This window comes from Rhinopithecus bieti, unplaced genomic scaffold (assembly GCF_001698545.2).
Source record: "Rhinopithecus bieti isolate Rb0 unplaced genomic scaffold, ASM169854v2 scaffold_17184, whole genome shotgun sequence".
Lineage (NCBI taxonomy): Eukaryota > Metazoa > Chordata > Mammalia > Primates > Cercopithecidae > Rhinopithecus > Rhinopithecus bieti.
In genome coordinates, this window is record NW_016809106.1 from 2,312,053 (window position 1) to 2,335,133 (window position 23,081).

At 50.0% G+C, this 23,081-nt stretch overlaps 1 protein-coding gene across 1 annotated transcript in view; it reads right to left on the reverse strand.

The window, feature by feature from the left end:
* Positions 1-23,081, reverse strand: part of ANKRD33B (ankyrin repeat domain 33B) — a 104,889-nt gene that overhangs the window by 19,854 nt on the left and 61,954 nt on the right. Inside the window, exons 2-3 of the mRNA XM_017888570.1 lie at positions 20,380-20,509; positions 2,637-2,777 (exon numbers count right to left, since the gene is read on the reverse strand). Of these exons, the coding sequence (XP_017744059.1) occupies positions 2,637-2,777; positions 20,380-20,509 (271 nt within the window). The remainder of the gene's footprint in view (positions 1-2,636; positions 2,778-20,379; positions 20,510-23,081) is intronic.

A 23,081-nucleotide genomic window follows, 5' to 3' on the forward strand; every position in this document is an offset into this window, starting at 1 on the left:
AGAACCACTTGAACCCGGGAGGGGAGGTTGCAGTGAGCCAAGATTGTGCTGTTGCACTCCAGCCTGGGAGACAGACTATGTCTCGAAAAGAAGAAAGAAGAAAAGAAAAGAAGACTAGAAAGAAGACGACGACTAGGGACAGCGACAAAGTGAGACTGTCTCAAAAAAGGAAAAAAAGAAAAGACTGCGGACAACTAAGAAGACAACTACGTATGGGAGCGCAGCAGGGGTCCTGGAACAGAAAAGTGACATTACTGGAAGCACCAATGCCTGGGAAAACTCTGATGCCACCCTCAGGATAACCAAGACAGGGGTGGTGCTGTGGTCTGAATGTTGACGACCCTCCAAAATTGCTATGCTAGAACTTCAGACTCCCTGGGATGGCATTAAGAGGTGAGGCCTTGAGGAATTGATTAGATTATGAAGGCTGTGCCCTCCTGAATCAAACTAGTGCCTTATGAAAGAGGTTTTGAGGGTGCCTCGGCATCCCCTCTGCCATGAGAGGAGACAGCAAGAAGGAATGGGCATCAGCAGACATCGAACCTGCCGGCACCTTGATCTTGGACTTCTCAGCCTCCCCAAGTGTGAGCAATAAATTTCTAAATTTCTACAGTTTACAAACTACTCAGGTGAGGTATTTTGTTACAGCAGCAGAACAACTAAGAACAGAGAGGAAATCCACTTCTTCAGGAACTTGCAGCGCCAAGCAGGACTGGCTGAACCCAGTGCCAAGAACAAAATAAAGAGAAATTAAAATAACAGAATTAAGTAACGGTGAAAGCAGCATCGCACATTCACTGAGATTTCAGCTGCTAACTGAATCTAACATGACATGTGCATGACACATATTTTCTCATTTAATTCTCAAAATAACCCGAAGAGGTTGCACGAAGGATGATCGTTGATTCTATTTCAGAGTGAAGAAAAGAATTAAAGCTATTAGTTGTGTAGCATTTAGCTTAGTAGCTCATTGCAGCTAGATAGCCTTTAGCAGTATATAAAGTATTGTCATATTTTAGCCTCAGGGAGGTGAAGGAGAAAGGTCATTACTCCCATTTTACAGATGGAACAGGAAAGTGCTTTCTCCAGGATGGCGCAAAAGACAAAGAGGGGTTGATTCAGTTTGATAGCCTGAGAATTTTCTACTCTATGACACATCAAAGAAAACAGAAATTGCCACATACATCACCATGCAATACCACATTGCCTCCTAACATTACCATGCAACTTCACGCCAACTCTTAACATTACCACGCAACTCCGCATCACCTGCTAACGTTACCACGGCATCACCTGCTAACGTCACCACGCAACTCCACATCACCTTCTAACGTCACCACGCGACTCCGCATCACCTGCTAACGTCACCACGCGACTCCACATCGCCTCCTAACGTCACCACGCGACTCCACATCACCTGCTAACGTCACCAGGCAACTCACATCACCTCCTAACATCACCAGGCAACTCCACATCACCTCCTAACATCACCACGCAACTCCACATCAACTCCTAACGTCACCACGCAACTCCACATCACCTCCTAACGTCACCAAGCAACTCCACATCACCTCCTAACGTCACCATGCAACTCCACATCACCTAACGTCACCACGCAACTCCACATCACCTAACGTCACCACGCAACTCCACATCACCTCCTAACGTCACCAGGCAACTCCACATCACCTCCTAACGTCACCAGGCAACTCCACATCACCTCCTAACGTCACCATGCAACTCCACATCACCTCCTAACGTCACCATGCAACTCCACATCACCTCCCAATGTTACCAGGAAACTCCACATCACCTCCTAACGTCACCATGCAACTCCACATCACCTCCTAACGTCACCATGCAACTCCACATCACCTGCTAATGTTACCATGCAACTCCACATCACCTCCTAACGTCACCATGCAACTCCACATCACCTCCTAATGTCACTGTGCAACTCCACATCACCTCCCAATGTTACCAGGCAACTCCACATCACCTCCTAACGTCACCATGCAACTCCACATCACCTGCTAATGTTACCATGCAACTCCACATCACCTCCTAATGTCACTGTGCAACTCCACATCACCTCCCAATGTTACCAGGCAACTCCGCCTCACCTCCTAACATTACCATGCAACTCCACATCACCTCATAACGTTACTATGCAATGCCACCCACCAGCAAGCAGGGACCTAGGATGGCCTGGGCCGTTTCCACCATCCCTATGCCCACCTTCAACAGCACAGTCTTGCCATTTACAGCCAAGAGATCACCCCTTTCTGAGGAAGAACAAATATGGACAGGGCTCGGGGTGTAGAAAATGGGTGGGCAGGAGGAAAACAGAAGGTGAGGGAAGATGCCACCCACTGCAAAGTTCAGCAGGGAGAGAAAGGGGCGTCCTGAAGGGAACAAATGCATGGCTTCTCTCTGTGATCCTGAAAGCATTTGTTGTTGGCTTTTTTAAAAACTCAGATAATTACAGCCATGTACCTCAGTGAAGAAACTATTCCTTATTGCAGCCACTAGGCGTTGTTTCTATGGGAGTGATTCTCATCTCAAAACATATTCCTTAAAGGAGCAACTCTGGTGTCCCGGGGCTCCTGGAAGTTGCACGGGACAGGTGGACATACCTGCTAGCATCAGGGCTCGGATGCAGTCCGTTCGACCCTGCATGGCGGCTTTCATCAGGGCGGTGAACCCGAACGCGTTTCTCCTTTCAAGGTCAAGACCGGGAAAATAGTTCAACAAGTAGTTAGTGATGATAGCGTGCCCTGTAAAGAGAAGTGTACACGTGTATTGGTTCCCACTTCCACAAAATGTGCTGATTCCAGCCAGGCCTTCCTAGAGAGAGAAAGAAACACCGAGTCAGCCCTGGGCCAGCCGGTCTGCTGTGTGAGTTTTTCTCGGACCCCAAGATAGAATTCTCCGGAGCCCAGGAAACAGAGGAAAGCAGAGGGCACCGCCCTGGCTGCAGCACTGCTGTTTTGGGTTCTTGCGGGTCTCCTTCCACAAAGCACTTGGGGGAGGAGCTGTCCCATCACACTGTTGGGGGTGGATGTGGGGGGCAGGGACTCTGCGGGCAGGTAGGGAGCTCAGCCTCAGACAGCCAATGCGGGCAGGAAGCCTCAACTCCCAGCAGCAGACCGTGCAAACAGATGCAAAGCTGCAAATGAGCTTCAGAACCACTTCCAAGTGCTCCGCAGCTGCAGGGAAGAAAAAGTCATCATCACAGCAATAGGACAGTGCCAATTCACGCTGGCACCCTCTGTTCCCACCCAGAAGCAGCAGTCTCTCTCTCCACCGGTACCCGCCACCCCACCTTCCCCCCACCGCCGTCTCTCTCTCCCTCTCTCTCTCTCTCCACCTACCTACCCCCCCACACACATCCCACAGAGTGTCACAGGCAAGGCCCTCAGCTATAAAGCAAAGCAGGTAAGAAGATTTCTTAAAGAACACAGATTTCTCCCCTTTCTCACCTTGCACCTCCAAAAAGGATCTAACTTTCTGCTCATTCCCCGGCACACCCATGGTGCTCTCAGTTAATGGTGAATAAGGAGACCATCACAGCAACAGTGCTGTTTCCAGGATTCACCCAAGGAAAACCAAAATGGAGTGGGAGAGCATCCTCTCGGGTCAACTGTCCATGCCGCCTGATGCCAGCTAGCCCATAGGTCCTTGTGTGAGTACACTGCCCCCACTACAGTGCCCTGGAGCAGGGTCAGTCCCAGCCTTGGCACAGTCGGCACAGGGGTCCACATGACTCTCGGTTGTGGGGACTGCCCTGTGCACTGCAGGATGCTGGGCAGATCCCTGGTCTCTACCCCAACAGATGCCAGTAGCAACCACCCCCACTCCCGCACAGGTTGTGACAACCAAAACTGTGTCCAGACACTGCCAAATCACCATCAGTGGGGCAAGAACACCGCAGGTGAGAACCACTGTCCCCAAAGCTCAGATCTCATTCCTTCATGACCAACCACAGCGGGTGGAGCGAGCTTCCTCTTTCCCTCCGCTGCACCCTCCCCTTAGCTGCCACCTCCATCCAGGCCCCTGCTGATGAGGTCTGAAACCCTTGGGAATATGAGCAGTCTGCCCGAGTCTCTCCTCCTGAACCCCAGGGGAGGTGCTGGGTACCCAGTTCCCATCTTTTTTGTTTATTTAAGAGATGGAGTCTCTCTCTGTCACTCACACTGGAGTGCAGGAGCACGATCATAGCTCACTGTAGTCTGGACCTACTGGGCTCAAGAGATCCTCCCTCCTCAGCCTCCCAGGTAACTGAGCTCACGGGAGAGCACCATCATGCCCAGCTAATTTTAAAAAATATTTTTTTTGTAGAGATGGGATCTCCCAGCGTTGCCGAGGCTGGTCTCAAACTCCTGCATTCAAGCAATTCTCCTGCCTTAGCCTACCAAAGTGCTGGGATTCCAGGCATGAGCCACTGTGCCTAGCCACAGTCCCCCATCCTGATGCATCGGGGATGCAGCATTCAGAAATCCCCACGTATTTGTCCCAACTCAAGCGTGTTCCTTTCAGCCTCCACTGTTGTAGCTGCAGGGGCCTCGTGGACATTTCTATGCACTCTCTCCTTAACTTGGCATCACCTCTCCCCAGGAACCCCTGAATCATGGAGAAGCCGGGCCCAGGGCCCAGACTCCCCACAGGCATCTGGTTTGCACAGAAACTTCCAATGGGTGGCACTGCCTGAGATTGGGGATGGGAGAGAGGTGGCAAGGACATTACTCTGGGGTCGGGCAGGCATGAGACCTGAGGTGCCTCCCCAGCCCAGTCCACCTCTGCAGACAGAATACTAAGGGAGCATGAGGCTGCGGAGCTTCCAGCATTCCCCACTGCGGCTGAGATCGCCAGCAGGCAGGGCTGGGCGCCCTTGGCCTCTGCTCCCCCAGCCCCTTCAGTTCAGCAAATCCGATATGAAACCCTCCGATATATCAAGTGGCTTCTGTCTCCCCAGCCGCACCCCGAGGGATAGTACTGCCGGGGCTGGAACCCAGTTTCCCCCTTTGAGGGCCACTCCGGGCTGCTGCCCCGCCAGTATGAAATCCTGTGGGTTTGCTCTCCACCAATCCAAGCGAAGAAGCAACGGGTAACCAAAACCAGGGGCGAACGCTCCTGAGGAGCAAGCTCACCATTGACCTCAGCCCATCTCCTTTTCACCACAAATGCGAAAAGGGGAACCTTGTATCTTTTTGAAAAAGAAGCCTTGAGTACAACAGTGTTCGAGTTATAAGCAGGAAACAAAGGGTTCGATCCCCTCACGGCGTGACTCACAGCCAGTCGCTGGTGCTTTTTTGACTCATTTACACCACATTGCCCTCCCTCGTCCTTTACTATGTGCTGAGAGGGGATAAGGCCAGCTGTCAAGTACCCAGAGCTGCTGAATTACTCTCAACTGGGCGGTGCGGGAAGCTAGGGGAATCCTTTGATCTCAGTTTGGTTTATGGTCCAGTTAAATGCTTGGCGGCACCTGTCAGTTAGATTTAGCCAGGGTCATAGTAAAATGAATTGCAATTCGTTGGGAGCCATTTCTTTAAACTGTGAAATAGCGTGTCCGTCACAATCTTCAGCAGGATGTTCCTTTGCATTGATCTATCCTAAGCGCTCTGAACAGGTGGAAAGAGGAAAAATTGAAAGTCCACAAAGCAAACCGCCCATTATACAGATCTGTTCTGCATATTATGTTGCGTTCAGAAAAACCAACATGCAGCCAGCTCGTTCTGACTACAGGCCCGAGCTTTTGATGATCCAAGAAATCACGCCCTGCTTCCCACGGGTTTTCCCAGGATGGCAGAATAATACCTCTCATCACACAGATGACCCCATTCAATGGAAATCAAAGGTAGACCCAATACTTCTAAGAATGTATAAGTATCGATCTTTATTCTCTAAAAACAGTGATGAGTAACCAAATGCAGCTTTCCTTTTCTTTATATATATGAGACACAGCCTTCCTTGCACGAGGGAACCCAAACACACGCCATATTGAAATCTAGTTTAAGGCCAGGCGCAGTGGCTCATTCCTGTAATCCCAGCACTTTGGGAGGCCAAGGCAGGCAGATCACTTGAGGCCAGGAGTTCGAGACCAGCCTGGGCAACACACTGAAACCCTGTCTCTACCAAAAATACAAAAATTAGCTGGGTATGGTGGTGCATGCCTATATTCCCAGCTACTCAGGAGGTCAAGGCAGGAGAATTGCTTGAACCTGGGAGGTGGAGGTTGCAGTGAGCTGAGATCACGCCACTGAACTCCAGCCTAGGTGACGGTGTGAGACTCTGCCTCCAAAAAAAAAAAAAATCTAGTTTGAGCCCAGTCCAACTTGGACATTATGGAATCTGACTCCATTCCTGAAATGCTCAGAGAAGCCCTTTTAAAGGGTAGGTTCACCTAGAGAACCCCAGAACACCCCCTCTTCCCCAGTGAGCCCTACTCTGCTTAAGAGAAGGTGACAAGTGACCTAGGGAGGAAGTGAATTTGAATGAAATTGCATCACTCGGGCACAGTGTAGACAAAGAGCTCAGTACTGAAGAGAGCTGGCTCTGAGAACAGCCAGGTTCAAGGGCCAGGCCTGCCACTCAGCATCTGGGTGGTTTTTGGAAGTCAGCTTTTCCATATCTGTAAAATGAGGGATAATATTGACCTCCCATTTGTGAAAATTACAGGAGATAATATGTGTAAAAGGTGACCAGCAGAATGGAAAAATCCGGAAGAAAAATTCTGAGTAATCTAGGCAGGCACTCCACTCTCAAGGGGCCAGAACGTGTTCCCCTCTCCTTAACCCGCGGGCTGTGTGCAATGACTTCCCGTGAAAGACTATCACACAGAAACGGGGGAGGAGGGAGAGAACCTGCCGGGGAGAAACCTGCTAACATGACATCAGCCAGGGGACCAAGGCCAACATTATCAGCGATGGGCCAGGTTGGCAGTGTGTCTCCTGGTGCCATGTGTTGAGGATGGCCCTTTATCGGGGGCCTTCCTCCAAAAATTCATAACTCCAGTCTCATCACAAGAAAAGCATCAGACATGTCCAAATTAAGGAACATTCTGCAATGTACCCGACCAGTCCTCCTCAAAACTGTCAAGGTCATGAAAAACAAGAGAAGTCGGAGAAGTTCAAAGCCAAGAGGAGCCTGAGGAGCCATGAGTGCTAAATGCCACATGCAATCCTGCAACAGAAAAAGGAAATCCGGGAAACGCTGAGGAAATCTGAATAAAGAATAGACTTCAGTTAATAATGGTGCATTGACACAGGTCCATTCATTGTGTCCAATGCATCACAGACATCAGATCTTAACAACAGAGGGAACTGGTGTGAGGCACACAGGCATTCTCTGTACAGTGTTTGCAGTTTCTCTGTAAGCATAAACTATTCTCAAATCAAAAGTTTATTTTAAAAAAGAGGAGACAGGCCTGGCACAGTGGCTCACGCCTGTAATCCCAGCACTCTGGGACGCCGAGGCAGGTGGATCACGTGGCCAAGAGGTCAAACCGTCCCAGCCAACATGGTGAAACCCCGTCTCTACTAAAAATACAAAAATTAGCTGGGAGTGGTGGCGGATGCCTGTAATCCCAGCTACTGGGGAGGCTGAGGTAGGACAATCACTTGAACCCAGGAGGTGGAGGTTGCAGTGAGCAGAGATCACACCAGTGTACTCCAGCCTGGGCAACAGAGCAACACACTGTCTCAAAATAAATAAATAAATAAATAAATACATAAATAAATAAATAAAAATTTAAAAAGGGGAGAACTAGCACAGAGCCGTTCAAAATGAGTGCAAGGTCAGGACGATGATTCACGGTTGGCTGTGCAGCCTGGTGTGGGGCCTCTCCACCCTGGACCCGAGGCTCTCCCAGTGGTGGGGAGCTCACCAGGAGACCACGGGAGCATTCAGGAGGCAGAGATGGAGCCCAGCCCCCAACCCCAGGCAGGGAGGAGGAGGGAGAGGAGTGTTTGATTCAGAGAGCTCCTAAATGAGTGGATGGACAGGTCTGTGGTATGCAAAAGAGGAAAGTTGGAGATGACGCCTGGCCCCGCCATGCCCCTGGTTCCGCTCTGCATGGATGCCAAGGCGCCTTCATTGGGAGATACACAGAGGTGGACACCCATGCCACCTGGGCCCGACCAGCTTCTCAGCCTGGCCCAACAGCCCTCCTGTGCTTCCCGGCTGACTCCTCCCCAGGCCCCATGGGGAAAATGTTAAACTTCTCATATGGAAGTCACCTACCTCAGGCAAACCCCTCTCGTGGATGACTCATCTTCAAGTTCACAGAGGGAACAGAAACCACCAGAAGGGAAGTCCCTCGACTTTCCCCTGTCGCCCCCGACGCTGCCCACATTCATGGGCCTCCGAGAAGGAAAAGTGAAATCCTGAGCCCTCCAACGGACTGAACCAGCCCCCTCCTGGCCAAGGAGACCCCAGAGAACCCTTGAAAACTGACTCCCGGCTATGACAGGATGGAAGGGCGATGTGCCTGTTATACCCATTCCTTGCTAACCACCGCAAGGCTTCCTTTCCTAAAGCTAAACAGAAACCAGCCCGTTCTAAAGACTCCTCCACTGATAAAAACTAACCGCCTGATGCTGCCCCTGTGCCCTTCCGTGATTTGGACGAAACAACCGACCAGCATTCCACCCTCGGATCATGCTAACGCTGTCGCTTTTCCAACACAGGTCCCAGGGAGAGGCACGGAGCTCGATTGCACACGTGCATGTTTCTCCTCTCATCAATATTCAATGCTTCTCCCATAGCTTACAGAATGTGTGTATTGAGCCACCTCGTTCACATGCATTGTTCTTCTGTCTTGTTCGTCTGCCCCTGGAAGGGTCTGTTTCTGGCTTCTGGCCAGAGGCTCTGCTTCCCTGCCACAATGGCCACCCTGCAGGCTGCAACCCTTTATGAGAAGAAAGCTCTTCTTTCCAAGTTTATGAACCTCGTCAGTCCTCAGTTCACATTTCCTATGGAAAACGCAGGGGATTCTCCTCTTGCTGAAAGAGGCGCATCCCTGCTTCTCCCCTCCTGTGCTTGACAGCCACTCCCTGCCCACTACTGTGGAATATTTATCAGATTCCTCCTGTTTCTCTTCAATCTCTCCTTCCTTGCAGACTCACTTCCCTCAGAATGCTGTTGGGGCTTAGAAAGCAATACCCCACAGTGAAGGCCTCAGAAGCAAAGGTTTCTCTCTGCCCTCCTGCGCTCCCGTCTCTCAGTCCCTTCTTCCCAGAGGCCAACCATCCAAACTGGAATCCCTCTTCCCCAAGGCAGATCTTTGAAACCAGAACCCCTTTTCCCTAAAGCCAGCCATAAAACCTAAAAGTACTGCTCTAACATAAAGAAATTATCTGACCTGCCATGTCTGACCGTAGGTCTTAAGATCCCCATTCCAGGAGCATCATTCCCAGAAGGAAGGAATGCTGCTCAGAGAAACCTGGAAGAATCTAGACAGGCAGGCCCGTGGGGTTTCCCCACTCAGTCTATTAGCATTATATTTCTTCTTCTTCTTTTCTTTTTTTTTTTTTTTTTTTTTAGACAGAGTCTCACTCTGTCACCCAGGCTGGAGTGCAGTGGTACGATCTCGGCTCACTGCAACCTCTGCCTCCTGGGTTCAAGCCATTCTCCTGCCTCAGCCTACCAAAGTGCTAGGATTATAGGCATAAGCCACCGCGCCTGGCCTGTCCAACTATATTTCTGCGTAACTGTCCACACTTTGTTGAACCTAAGCAGAAAAATGAAAAATTCCTCCTGCATTTTTGGGTCTTCATTCCGAAGGCTCCCATGTACGCATGTTAAGTACATTTGTATGCCTCTTCTCTTATTCACCTGCCTTTTGCAAGTTGATTTCAGTGAACCTTCAGAAGGCCCTTAGTTCCTACAATGCACTAATGGCCCATATTCTTCACATTGCCCTTTGCTAAGTGACTTCTCAGTTCTTCTGTCTAGTGGAACCTTGGCCAATGGGATGTTTGCAGGCATGATGGAAGCAGAAAGTTGAAATGTACTTATCCAGAATTTCACGCATGTTGGTGCCTCAGCTGTCTCCCCAGGAAGAACATGCCCAGGCTGGCTCACTGCTCCCAGGAAGAGGATGAGTAATGCACACAGCAGCGCTGCCCCAGCCAAAGTACCCAAGAACAGGTCCCCAACTTGCCCACAGACTTGAGCAAGGACAGTTTAGATCAACCAATCCCCAGCCCATCCACAGATGCACGAACAATAAAAATGTCCCAGAGCGTGGGAGGTGTTCGTTACACAGCAATAACTAGCTGACATTCATGCTCAAGGGTCTGTCATCTTAAAAGCATATGTGACTCACAGCAACCCCTGTGGGCCTGTCTTCATGTTCCCACCACTCTCCATCAACCATTCAACTCTGCTTCAGTCCACTTCCAGACCCATCTAATCTCACTCTTGCTACCAACACTTTCTGACTCTGTTGAAACCGCACCAGCAGTCCCCAGGGACCTTCTTACAATGAGACTCAGTGGTGATTTGTCAGTTCTCATCACACTCGACATCTCCACAGCATTTCCCACTCATTCCTCTCTTTCATCCTTTCTGAAACACGCTCTTTCCATGGACATGCGGATGCTTACCCTTCTGATTTTCCACCTTCTCAACGTTCTGAGCTCCTGTTCTCTCCTTCCTGAAATGCTGCTGTTCCTCAGCTGCCTGCTAACCCCCTCCTCATCTCATACACTCTCCTTCGGTGATCCTATACACTCCCGTGGATCCAAGTTTCAGCTCTAAAGCTTCCATATCGACCCTCTCCAGTTCTATCTCTTTTCTTCAGTTTTTTACCTGAGTGTCTGTCTACTGAGTATTTCATCATGGGTATCCTACAAACTCAATTCATCAAACCCAAAACATCTTTCCTCCGAAGCTGCTCCTCTCCCACATCCCTTATTCAGTGATGAATACCACCAGTCGTCCCATCACCCAAGCCAGACAGCTGGACTCAGTCTCAAGCCCTCCACGTCCTCCCTCACCCAAGCAATCACCACACTCTGCCAACTGCACCTCTGACATCACTTGAGCCTGGGAGTTTGAGACCAGCATGGGCAGCATGACAAGATCTCATCTCTACAAAAACGATTTAAGATGTCCCAAAGCTGTCCTTGTTTCTCCGTCCCTGACCTGGGCTACCACATTCCCATGGGGCCACAGCTCCTGTCCTGACTAGGCTCCTTGGTCCCACTTCTGCCCCCGTTCGTTCTCCACACCAGCAGCACGGTGACACCAACAGGACCTCTGACCATCCCCACTACTCATCCAAAACTCTCCGTGGGCTCTGCTCTTTACATGACGTCTCAACTCTTCCATGAGCTGGTTTTTACCTCTTCACCCTCAGCTCTCACCGCCAAAGCCCTCCCAGTCCACTTCATGGTCACATAGCCAGCTCTCCATGTAATTCACCCATGAGCCACACTTCCTCTAATCTAGTGGCCTCTGCACAAGAAGTCCCTCCACCTGGAATATTCTGCCTCCTCTTTTTACCTGGTGACCTGATGAGCCATCCCTTCCAATGCCAGGTCTTCGCTGGTGCCCCGGCCCCACGGTGTCTCACTGCCCACATTCCCATGCACGTGTGGGGTTCCCACAGCCACCACAGCCCTCATCACCCAGTTCACAAGCCTAAAACTTCCAACTGACTGCATGCTCTGGGGTGCTCAATAAATATGCATTGGATGAAAAGGCTGAAACATTCCTACTTCTCCTTTGGGAAAAGTTTATTTATTGAAAGTATCAGGGTGGGCAAGGTGGCTCATGCCTGTAATCCCAGCCGAGAGGCCGAGACCAGAAGAGGCCAGGGAGGCTGAAGCTAGAGGATCACTTGAGCCTAGGAGTTAGATACAAGCCTGGGCAACATGGCAAGATCCCATCTCAAAAAATAAAAATTAAAATTAACAGGGCTGGCCGGGCGTGGTGGTTCATGCCTGTAACCCCAGCACTTTGGGAGGTCGACGTGGATGGATCACCTGAGATCAGGAGTTTGAGACCAGCCTGGCCAACATGGTGAAACCCCGTCTCTACTAAAAATACAAAAAATTAGCCGGGCGTGGTGGCAGACACCTGTAAATCCCAGCTACTTGGGAGGCTGAGGCAGGAGAATCACTTGAACATGGGAGGCGGAGATTGCTGTGAGCCAAGATCATATCATTGCACTCCAGCCTGGGCAACAAGAGCAAAACTCCATCTGGAAAAAAAAAAAAAAAAAAAAAAAGGCAACGAACATAAACTGCTCTAAAAATGGGAAAATGTTACAGAATTGGGTTGTCTAAGACTTGACTGACTCAAGGCATTCAAATTGCAGTTCTCCAGACGAGGCCAGTAGAGGGGGCTGTCGGCTTTGAAAATACAACTTCATACCAGCCACGCGGCATGGACAGACTCCAGGAATTCTTAGCATGAGGCATTTACCATGCAGATGGCCGGGCAGGGTTAGTAGGGGAGGGCAGCATCCCTGCTCTCTGCAGAGCAGGCAGGGGTCTGATGGAGGAACCGGGCAAGCCTCCACCTGGCTAAGGAGCCCTCCTGGCTGGCCAGTGGGCAGGGGTGTGGCCCTGCCATGGCCAATCAGAAGAGCTCAGAAAAGCTCTCAGGAAAAGATAAGGCAACATTGGGAAACCAAGACTCGCCAAGTTCTACTCTCTTATTTGAAGCGGTACAAACTGAGAAAAAAGAAAGCACTTCCAAACAACATGAACATCACAATGAGATCACACTAAGATCGTGATCATGTGCACTGCTTAATAAAATAAGATGAATAGCACGAAGAGGCATTGTTCCTGGCTTCCGACCAAGTCATACATTCTCCTCTGAACTGGGACTCTCCCTTTCAGCTCAGGAGCCAGGACTCCGCAGCAGCCCAAACCCACAGCCACCCCTCAGAATCCCTGCCGTTCCGTCCCCGTCTCCGGGCAGCATCCTGCCAGGCTGGCTCTCAGCACATAGCCTTCAGAATTTTACAATTAAATGCAAGAAATAACAAGCTGCAAGCACACATCAGAGGTTCCTTACACCCAAAACAAGCTTCACGGGCTCTATCCCATCACCAGCTCAAAGAGACCCCTGGCGTTTCCTCACTTCACCACGTTCATGCTGTTCTGTTAAAGCACAGCAAGGAAACAGAAATAAACACACAGCTCTATCCATGGGAGTCCTTATTCATTCCTTTGGTTATCTTATTTTATTTTTGTTAGAGGAGAGGTGGTGAAAGTTGAAATGACTGGCTAAATGAGATTTAGGGATTACATGAGGATTTATTTTCATACATTCTCTCCATTTACAGACCTAGTACAGATTTGGCTGTATTTTTATTGTGCATTAAATAGCAGAGGAAATTAGACTTTTTAGAGAACACTCAAATGGCAGATGAAGGCATTTGCATCCGAATTTGTGCTCATAAATGCTGCGTCCTCCAGAAACCCAGAGCTCCCAACTCCCAGACAACCAACCCAGTTGCCATAGCAAATAATATAAACATATGGCTGCTTTAAGATTTTGCTTCACAATGCTGATTCTGCTCAGTGTGACTGCCGTCTACATAAGCCATCCTCCATCACTGGTTTGGCACAGGCTTGTGACACAACCCTGGTTTGTGAGATGACAACGACACTCCTCTGGAGCCTTCTGGAAATGTTTTCCTGTGTTATAAAAGGAAATGCCGACAGGGATTTGCTCCTCTTCCTTGACATCCCTGAGTGTTGCAACGTGAAGCCGTGCCACTTCTAGCAGCTGGGGCCAGCTTGGGACCATGAGGGAAAAGGCGAAAGTATTTCTGAGAAGGAGCTCTAGGTCCCAGCATCACCCAGCTACTCAGTGCAGCAGCCCTGCAACATCACCTGCAGATGTCCTGTGTTGCAAGAGAAGGCAGCGCCCTTGTGGTTGAAGCCAAAAGCATCCTAACAGGCACTAGGCTCAAAAGAGGGCTGGGAAATACAACTGAAAACCAGAGTTTTGGTTCACTGTGAGTAGGGAAAAACTGAAAAAACTGATCTCAGTCAGGGCTGGCAAGAACACTCTTGGACACTCAGGGGAAAGGAGAAATCGCCACAGCTGTGTACAGTTAACGGCCACTTGGCAGCTGTGTACACTTAAAACAGGCACAGCCCTTGCTGAAGCAATTCTGTTCTCAGAGTGTGTCTGCACACTGCTTCTCCTCTTCCTTGCCCTGCTTTCAGCCTAGGAAGCTGACCTGCACCACCAGCACCTGCCCGGTTTCCACCCCAGTGAGGTTTCTGGGGTGGCTCAGCAGGGGACTAGGGTGGAAGGAGTGGGATATCCAGCCCTACCTCCTACTCCAACCCCTGACTGGGGTTCTAGGTTGAGGCTGCCTCTCAGGTTCCAGCTTCTTGGCCTGGGTCACTCTCTGCAGAGCCCCTCCCCTTAATCCTTTCAATGTTGGTTCCCTTACCTCTATCCTTCCCCTGTAATTGACAGGCCCTCATCAAGTCCTCTGTTCAGCCCTCTGAGCACACCTGTCGCTCAACATGCCTCCTGCCAGGACCCTAACACGCTGTCCTCAGAGATGCACCCCAAACCCAAGGACTTCACAACAGCCTTGCTGCCATTGGTTAACTGAAAAGTTCACCTGTCCAATAACTGGGACAGTTAAGTATACCATGGTTCATGCATTTTACACAATATCCTCTTTTCAAACAAATACTTAGGAAGCAAGTACTTCATGTCCAAGGACTGGCCTAAGAGCCAGGTCCACCACAATGAATGAAATCAATCAGAATGAAGCCTCCCAAACTTGAAGTCTTGGTTGGGGAGCTGGCATGAGCCACACATCCCATGCAGGAAGGCAGGGCTATGAGCACCCGGGAGGGCTCAGGGACACCGATGCAGCAGGAGCTCCTAGATTAATTACTAAGTGAACAAAACCACTAAACACACAATCTCAACAGAACTAGCCTAGTCATGTGAATAAAAAGTGCACATACATACGTGTGTGTTTGGAAAGGACTGAATGAGGTCTGAAGAGGTAACTCCTGAGTGCTGATAAGGGAGCTGGAATGTTTGGGAGATTGAGAAGCGATCTTTTTCTTCCTTTCTGATAATACTTTTGTAGTCATTTTTGGCTGTAAGCACATAGGCATAGACAACTTTTGAAATTAACAAATCATCAAATAAATAAAACTGGTTATGAAATTGATTAAAAGGGGACATCACCTGATTGAGCCTAAACAGCCTCTTTAGCAAAACAGCACAGGAAAGTCATGAACCGATGCTCAGCTGCTTTCCTCATTTTCACTTTAATTCCCTGATGCCTCTGCGTCTTTTCCGACAACATCTCTCCCGGGGTCTGTGACTCTGACCGTCTTCAATGCCCCTGAGAGGGGCCCTTTGCCGTCATCAGACTAAAAACCTCCAAGCCCTCCATCCTCAACGTGGGGTCCCTGGGCCAGTGGCATCAGCCTCATTGGGAAACCCGCTGATTTGCTTATTCTTGGGCCCCACCCCAGGCCTATTCAAAGAAAGACTCCGGGGCAGGGCCTGGCAGTCTGTGCTTCCACCAGACCTGTGTTAAGGCTCACATGAACCAGCCCAGGTGATGCTGATGCCAGAGGTGCAAGGTTGGGAGCCAGTGTCTAAGCAACAGTGCCCATGGGGATAGGGGCAGCCCCTAGAGTTTCAGAAAGAAATTAAGGAAAATCTCTTCTGCACGTTGAGGCAATGAAGACACACACAAGGAAGCTTTTTAATCTGTGTTTGTTTAAATGACATGAAGTCCCTCTCCCCTCCGCCCCACTGTGCAACCTCAACAATTCAGTCCCAAAGCCTCAGGCAGCGGCCTAGGCTGGGTGTCCAGGGATCAGAGCCCAGGCCAGAGGGTGGGTGCACACCGAGCTGGCCACAGAGAGCTCAAGCAAATCAGTAAATAGGGGAAGATAACAAAAGCCAGTAAAAAAGAAAAAAAGGTCCGTGGCTCACGCCTGTAATTCCAGCACTTTGGGAGGCCAAGGTGGGTGGATCACTTGAGGTCAGGAGTTCGAAACCAGTCTGGCCTACATGGTAAAACCCCGCCTCTACTGAAAATACAAAAAGTAGCTGGGCGTGGTGACCTGGCGCCTATAATCCCAGCTACTTGGGAGGCTGAGGCAAGAGAATCACTTGAACCTGGGAAATGCAGGTTGCAGAGAGCTGAGATCGTGCCCCCGCACCCCAGCCTGGGCGATAGAGCAAGACTCAGACTCAAAAAAGAAAGAAGGAAAACAAGAAGACAAAATACATTATAATAATGATTTTATTTAAATTTAAAAGACAGAGTAAACCCATCTAGGCATCAAATCATTAACAACAGCTAACTCCAGAGAGCAGAACTGGAGGAGGGCTGAAAGTGAGGTGCAGGAGATATTCACCCATAATTTCCTTGCTTGTGTGGGGTTACTTTCTCTCACTCTGTATTGTATTTTAAAATCAGACTCCAAGAACATTAGCCAGGCCAAGTGGAGGAAGCAGGATAACAGCTGAGGCCTCTGCTCACCTCCTCCTGTCCACCCAGGCAGGTTGCCAGCTGTGACCCTGCCCTCAGGACAGCCCGGACCCTTGTCCACACCCTGGCCATCCAATCCTGCTACTTGACTTGGACTCCAGCTCTGTCTGGCAGCCTGGGTCCCCCTGGGTGGGCCAGCTCCCAGGAGAGCTGAGAACACAGGAATCTTCACTCCTACCCAGCTTCCCACCTGCCACAGTCTGAATGTTTCTTTCCTCCAAAATTGCCGTGCGAAAATTCTGTACCCAGGTCGATGCTACAGCAGGTGGCTTTGGGAGGTGATTAGGTCCTGAGGGAGGGGGTCCTCATGGTAGGATTAGTGCCCTCACAAAAGAGGCCCCAGAGAGCTCCTTATTTCCTTATCGCAGCCTGAGCAGCTGAAGACACCATCCGTGACCAAAGGCAACAGAGAGAAGCCAGGAGTGTGACTACAACCATCAAGGAACACCACCCAATTTCTGTTTCTTAAGTAAGATGGCAGAGACAGGCCCCTGTTGATGGGGAGGATGAGGTATTACACCTAATTCAGTGAACCCTGCAAAACTCGGGCAATGCCCCACAGACAGAAGGGCAGAAAAGGAGAGGTGGTCTATGGGGATGCTTTGAGACCCACCAAAGCCATTTTTCAACACCCCAGGCACGAGGTCAGGCAGGGCACTAAGCTCCCGATGCCACCTTCCCCCTAAGGTGCCACGAGGTAAAGGGTGGGGGGGCTCCTCCTTGGTTGTTACAGCCTCCCCTGCCATACTCAACTTGGAAGTAAAACTACACAGCGCAGGAGGGGAGTGGCTGTGGGGCCTGCACCTGGCCCCGAATTCTTCCCGCCATGCCCCAGGCTGCTGGGCGCTGAGCCTGGAAAGCAGCTGGAGCCCTTTCCTCCTCTCTTTGCCAGAGCGCCCTCCAATCTTCAAGAGGACCTGTGTCATCCTTGACTTAAAACAAACCAGAAAAGGATGACTGCAGTCCCAGCAGAAGGATAAGCAAGCCAGAAAAAAAAAAAAAAAAAAAAAAAAAAACCCTGGATCAGTGTAAAGACAGTGAGATTCAAAAAGAAACCGGCTGGGCTGCAGGGTCAGGGCAGCATCTTCATCTGAAATAGATTTATTGCTCCCTGGTTGTCTAGTGCCTAGGAAACAATTTAAAAAATGAAACTGGTTTATTGCAAGAAGCAAAAGAAAAATTTTCAAATTTTAACAATCCATATTCTTAGAAGAATTCAATAGGTCACCGATTCAGTGAAAAACATAAGCATTTGTGGAAAGGGAAGCAATTTCAAATCTGGAGAGACTGCATGAAGTTAAAAAAAATTTAACTGCGTTTTTGAATACGGTGTATAAGACCAATAACTTTTGGTGGAATCTATTGGAAGAAAACAATGACAAAGAAATACGGGCTTTTACTTAGCAGGTCTGATGTTGGTCGCAGTGCTGGTATTCTAATTTCTGACTCTGTGGTAAAATAAATAAATAAATAAACAAACAAAAACTGTGGTGATTCTCACAGTAAGCAGTTGGTCAAATTTAGCATCACCCACATCAGGACAAAGTGGTGGTATTTGTTCCTGATCGGACACACCAAGGACATAGCACAGCCAATGCCATATTCTTGCCAAAAATATACACTGTGCTCCAGACGCTGAAGAAACAATCATGGGTGAATACAAAATCAAAACACCTGCAAACAGGCAAGACTTTGGGAAGTACCTCACGGGTATCAAAGCACAGCTATTATCTCTAACACACAAAGAGCTCTGGCAGATCAGTAAGAAAAGAAATCCCTTCTTATCGTACATTCTCACACCGTCATGACCTAATCCATGTCCCAGCTTTCACCAGCAACACCTGTCCCTCATCTGGATTTCTAGCAGGGACCAGATTTTGGAGCTCCATCTCTTCCTGACTTGCCATGGAGACCTCTTTAGAGGTCTCAGAGCATTTCAAAGTTATGATAGCCAGCTCAAAACCAGTGTTCCTCCCATTCCTCTTCTTTTACTTATATGCCTTTTGCAGTTGGTGTTATCCCCTGTCCCAAAGCCCAAAGCCATCCTAGATCCTCAGCTCTCCTCAATGGCCCACAACACCACCACCGCCACCTGTGTTTCCAGCCACACAGCTCCCGGCCCTTCCCTGTGCTCTGAGCCCTCTGCTAAGCCCCCAGGATCCTCTCACCCCTGTCACCACTCACGCAGCCTCGCACTACTGAAATACATTCTCTTGCACTGTGTTTAGACCTTTAATGGTCTGGTCCCCGTCCTCCCCTCATCTCTCCTAGACACACGCCATCCTACAGCCATGCCCACCTACACTGTCCCTAAGACTCGCCACTCCTGAGAACTGCCCGGCTCCCTCTCAGCCCCAGCTCAAACCCCCTTCTTGCAAGACTTCGTCTTGAACTTCAGGCTAGATGGAGTGTTCTTGTCCCACAGCACCGAGCTCCAGCAGACAGATGGTGCCAGGCTTCGCATCTGTTTCTCTGTCCCATGAGCTGCAGAATTACTCAAGGATGGGGCTGCCCTGTACTTCTTGGTCCCTGACATGGCGGCTGACCCACGAGAGGAAATGAATCACTGAATGCCTTACAAAGCTCTTTCACACTCTTGCTAGGCTTTCAAAGCCTGGAATCCTCCATGGAGGTGATGCCTCACGCTCCGAAACCTGAGGAGGTGAGCACATGTTAGCACAGCCCCTGGCCCTTTCTAAGTTTGGAGAGCTCCCCACTCTATTCGTCTTGATTGAAAAGTGGGGTGCCCAGACCACTCCCACCATGGGGGATGAAACTGTCAAACACTGGTTTTTCCAGCCTCCTTGGCCCCCCACCCATCAGATCCACCCAAGGTGGCTTTGGTACAGGGGCTTGTGAAGCAACAAGGGACAAGGAGGTCTCCCTTTGGTGACAGCAACAGCCGTTTCCCAACCAGAATCAACATACAGTCTGGTCTGGGGCATTTCCTCCAGTTTCCGGGCCCTGAGTGGGATTCTCAACAACACCTGACAACCGTGTGAGCTTCCCCTCCTTCCCTCAACACACAAGTGCCTGTCCTTCCTAGCTCAGCCACAGGCAGCTTCTTTGCTTGCAACTGAGAACCTGATCAATGAAACAGACAGAATCTTTGGAAGCCAAGAAATTTGAAAGGGGTCAGTGATAAACCTGGTCAAGACCACTGTTTCAAATGAAGTGTGATTATGAAGCGGCAAGCAGAGGTTTCATGTCAGTTCTCAAAAAAATGTCTGGATACAATTCCAAAGGAGGAGAGCCGCAATGCACTTGGCAACAGTGACATAAGTGCCGTCCTCTCAGTGACTATGATGGGCTGAGGGCCACATGCTTGAATACCCGCTCACAAGAGGCTCCCACAAATTTCGTCTCAGCTTGTTACACGGATACTCTAACAGCTCTCAGAAACAGTTCCTGGCATTTCTCTAACTCTACAGGTAAAGTGTAAGGTCACCTTCTACACATGTGTACTTTCATGATTAACTATCACTGAGACACATGATTGTGTCTCTTCCACTGGTGGGTCTGCCAGCCTCTTGCCACCCCCTGTCTTTGGAGCAGGATGGAGTGTGAAGCTCCAGGTGAAGTGGTGACAAGGGTGACTTTCTGGTGCAGACTCATATTCAAAAACTTTGGGCAGTATCAGAGCTTGATCTGCCCATACTGAATTCTGAACGAGTGGGTAAATGCAGTGTCCCAAATGCATAGCTTGTGCACTCACAGCGATCAGCCCTTCCCTGGCACCCCTTGGTAGCAGGACATGGTTTCTGATCATTTCCATCCTGACTGCATCGCACCGGGAGCCCGGGCTGCCTGGCGGCGGTGCTCTGGCCACGGCTCTGGGAGGAAAGGGGAAAGCCAGCTCTTACCTGCCTGTGCAGCTGTGATTAGGGCTGTGTTCCCCTCGCTGTCCTGCCAGTTGACGTCAACGTGGGGGCACTCTGCTAAGGCCACCACGGTATCCACAAAGCCGTGGTAGCAGGCGACAATAAGGCCGGTCTAGAAATGAAGAGGGGAAGCGGGTCAGAGGGGCAGAGCCGGAGCATGGTGGGTCAGCACTGGGGACCCCGAGGGGCACCCACTACCCTCCAGGGGGCTGGACAGGGCAATGACAGGGACCTGGAGTCCCAATTCTCAGAGATGGTTTAGAGTGAGCCAGCTGCTCGATCCTTCTCAAATGTGTGCTGAGCACTGACTCGAGTGAGGGCCTAGACGTGACAACATCAGTGAATTGCTAAGCTTTCAGCCCTCCTGGGGTGTGCTATGGGGCTCGTAGAGAAATAAACGACAGAGCGCGGCACACGGCGATGGGGTAAAAAAGATGCGTGTAGGGCAGGGTGCAGCTCTCTAGGGAATGGGATGGTCAGGCTGGGCTTGGCAGAGGTGATGTTGGGGTCTGTGCATGAAAGAGGCAAGGCAATGGGCCACAGGGACAAAGAGAGGGGGAACGCCCCAGCAGAGGAAATAGCTCAAGCAAAGGCCCCAAGTCAGGACCGTGCCTGGTGCATCCAGGGAGCAGCCTAGCGGCCAGAGGGGCTAGAGCAGAGTGAGTGAGAAGAAGAGGAGTAACCTGGGTCCAGGAGGCAACAGGGGGTCTCAGAGGCCGTGGACAGGGCCCTGGGGACCCCCTGAGTAGGGGGAGTGTCCTGAGCCGTCGGCTGCCAATCATTGGCATCCACTCTCGCTGCTGGGCAGGAAACAGGCTCTAGAAGAATAGGGTGGAAGCGGGGGCTGGTGGGAGACCACTGTGGGGCCAGGCAGGCGAGGATGGTGTCACACCAGGGTGGGGGCAGCAGTTGGGGAGGCAAATTTGGATTCTGGAAAGGAAGATTTGCTGTTAGAATGGGAGGCGAGGTTGAATCGAAAAGGAGTCCAGGATGACCCCAAAGTTTTGGCCCTAGCAGCTGAGAGGATGCAGTTGCCATCAAATGAGAGGGACAGGCTATGGGACAGGGTGGGCATGGGGACAGATGGCCTGCAGACTTCAGTGTATTGTATGATACTGTCTCTGGACAACCCAGTGGTGACGTCAGGTAGAGATGGAGAGCAGCATGGAGTCATGGAGAGAGAACCAAGCTGGATAGATACACTGATAGTTGATTTTGTACATCTATCAATTAAATATTACCAAATGTTAAAATCCTAGCTCCCAGTGGAATGGCGCAAGCAGTGGGACTTTGGTGGGGTGATTAAATCACAAGGGCGGAGCTCTCATGGATGGGATTAGTGTCCTATAAAAGGGACCTCAAGAGCTCTCCCGTGCCTTTTTCCTCCAAGTGAGGACGCAGACAGAAGTCTGCAGTCTGCATCTTGGAAGAGGGCCCGGGCCAGAACCCCACTGTGCTGGTGCCCTGATCCTGGGCTTCCAGCCTCCAGGAATGTGAGAAATAAATCTCCACTCTGTGTAAGATCTTAGACTTCCAGCCCCTAGAACTGCGAGGAATAAACTTCCATTCTGAATAAGTACCCAGTCTATGATGTTTTGTTGCAGCAGCCCAAGTTGACAAGGAGACTTCATAACGAAGGAAAACAGCGTAGACTCAGGTGTGAGGCTCACCGCCTCACAGACGGAGATAAAGTGAGATGCTAAAATTCGACCCAGGGTAGGAGCTAATGACCAAGCAATCAAGTGTCACTCTTGGCAGTGCCAGCCACACCACCACTGCATGGGAGGCACAAAGTTTACATTGAGAGCTACTCCACAGTGGCCCAGCTGATTTTCACCAGATTTATTTATTTATTTATTTATTTTGAGACAGAGTTTCGCTCTTGTTGCCCAGGCTGGAGTGCAATGGCGCAATTTCAGCTCATTGCAAGCTCCACCTCCTTGGTTCAAGTGATTCTCTTGCCTCAGTCTCTCAAGTAACTGGGACTACAGTCATGTGTCACCAAACCCGGCTAATTTTGTATTTTTAGTAGAGACAGAGTTTCATCATGTTGGTCAGGCTGGTCTTGAAATCCTGACCTTGTGATCCACCCACCTCGGTCTCCCAAAGGGCTAGGATTATAGGCGTGAGCCAACACGCCAGGCCAATTTTTAGTAAGAATATAATTTTTCATGGAACAACAAGAGGACTCGAGTAGTTCTGCCCACTTATCTCAATAAGGCTCCTAGTTGCCCCACAGAAGAAAATTAAATCACAAATATTCACGTTTTTAAAGTTCTACAGAATACCATTGATTTTCTAACACTGACATCCATACCACGGCATAATCAACTCAATAACTGTTGACTATGGCAAAGGGTCTTTAATACACTCTAGCTTATGCACCCTTTGAAATAGGTCATTCCGTCCATACAGTGAAATGTTTCACAATAATCTAATTTTAAATAGAAAAGAGTGGGCTGCAGGCAGCCTCTCCTTAGAAGCCGCTGAGGTTTTCAGCCTCTCTGGGAACTAAGAGTTCGCTGCCGCCGCCACCTCCATTCTCCCAGCTAACCTACCAGCCTGCTTTCGCATAAATGTGCTGGAAAACTTGTCATTCCACCCAGGGAGCGCCCAAAAACCGTTTTTAGCTTCTTTGGATGGAGATATTGCTCTAGTATTCTACAATTTCCTGACTTATAAAT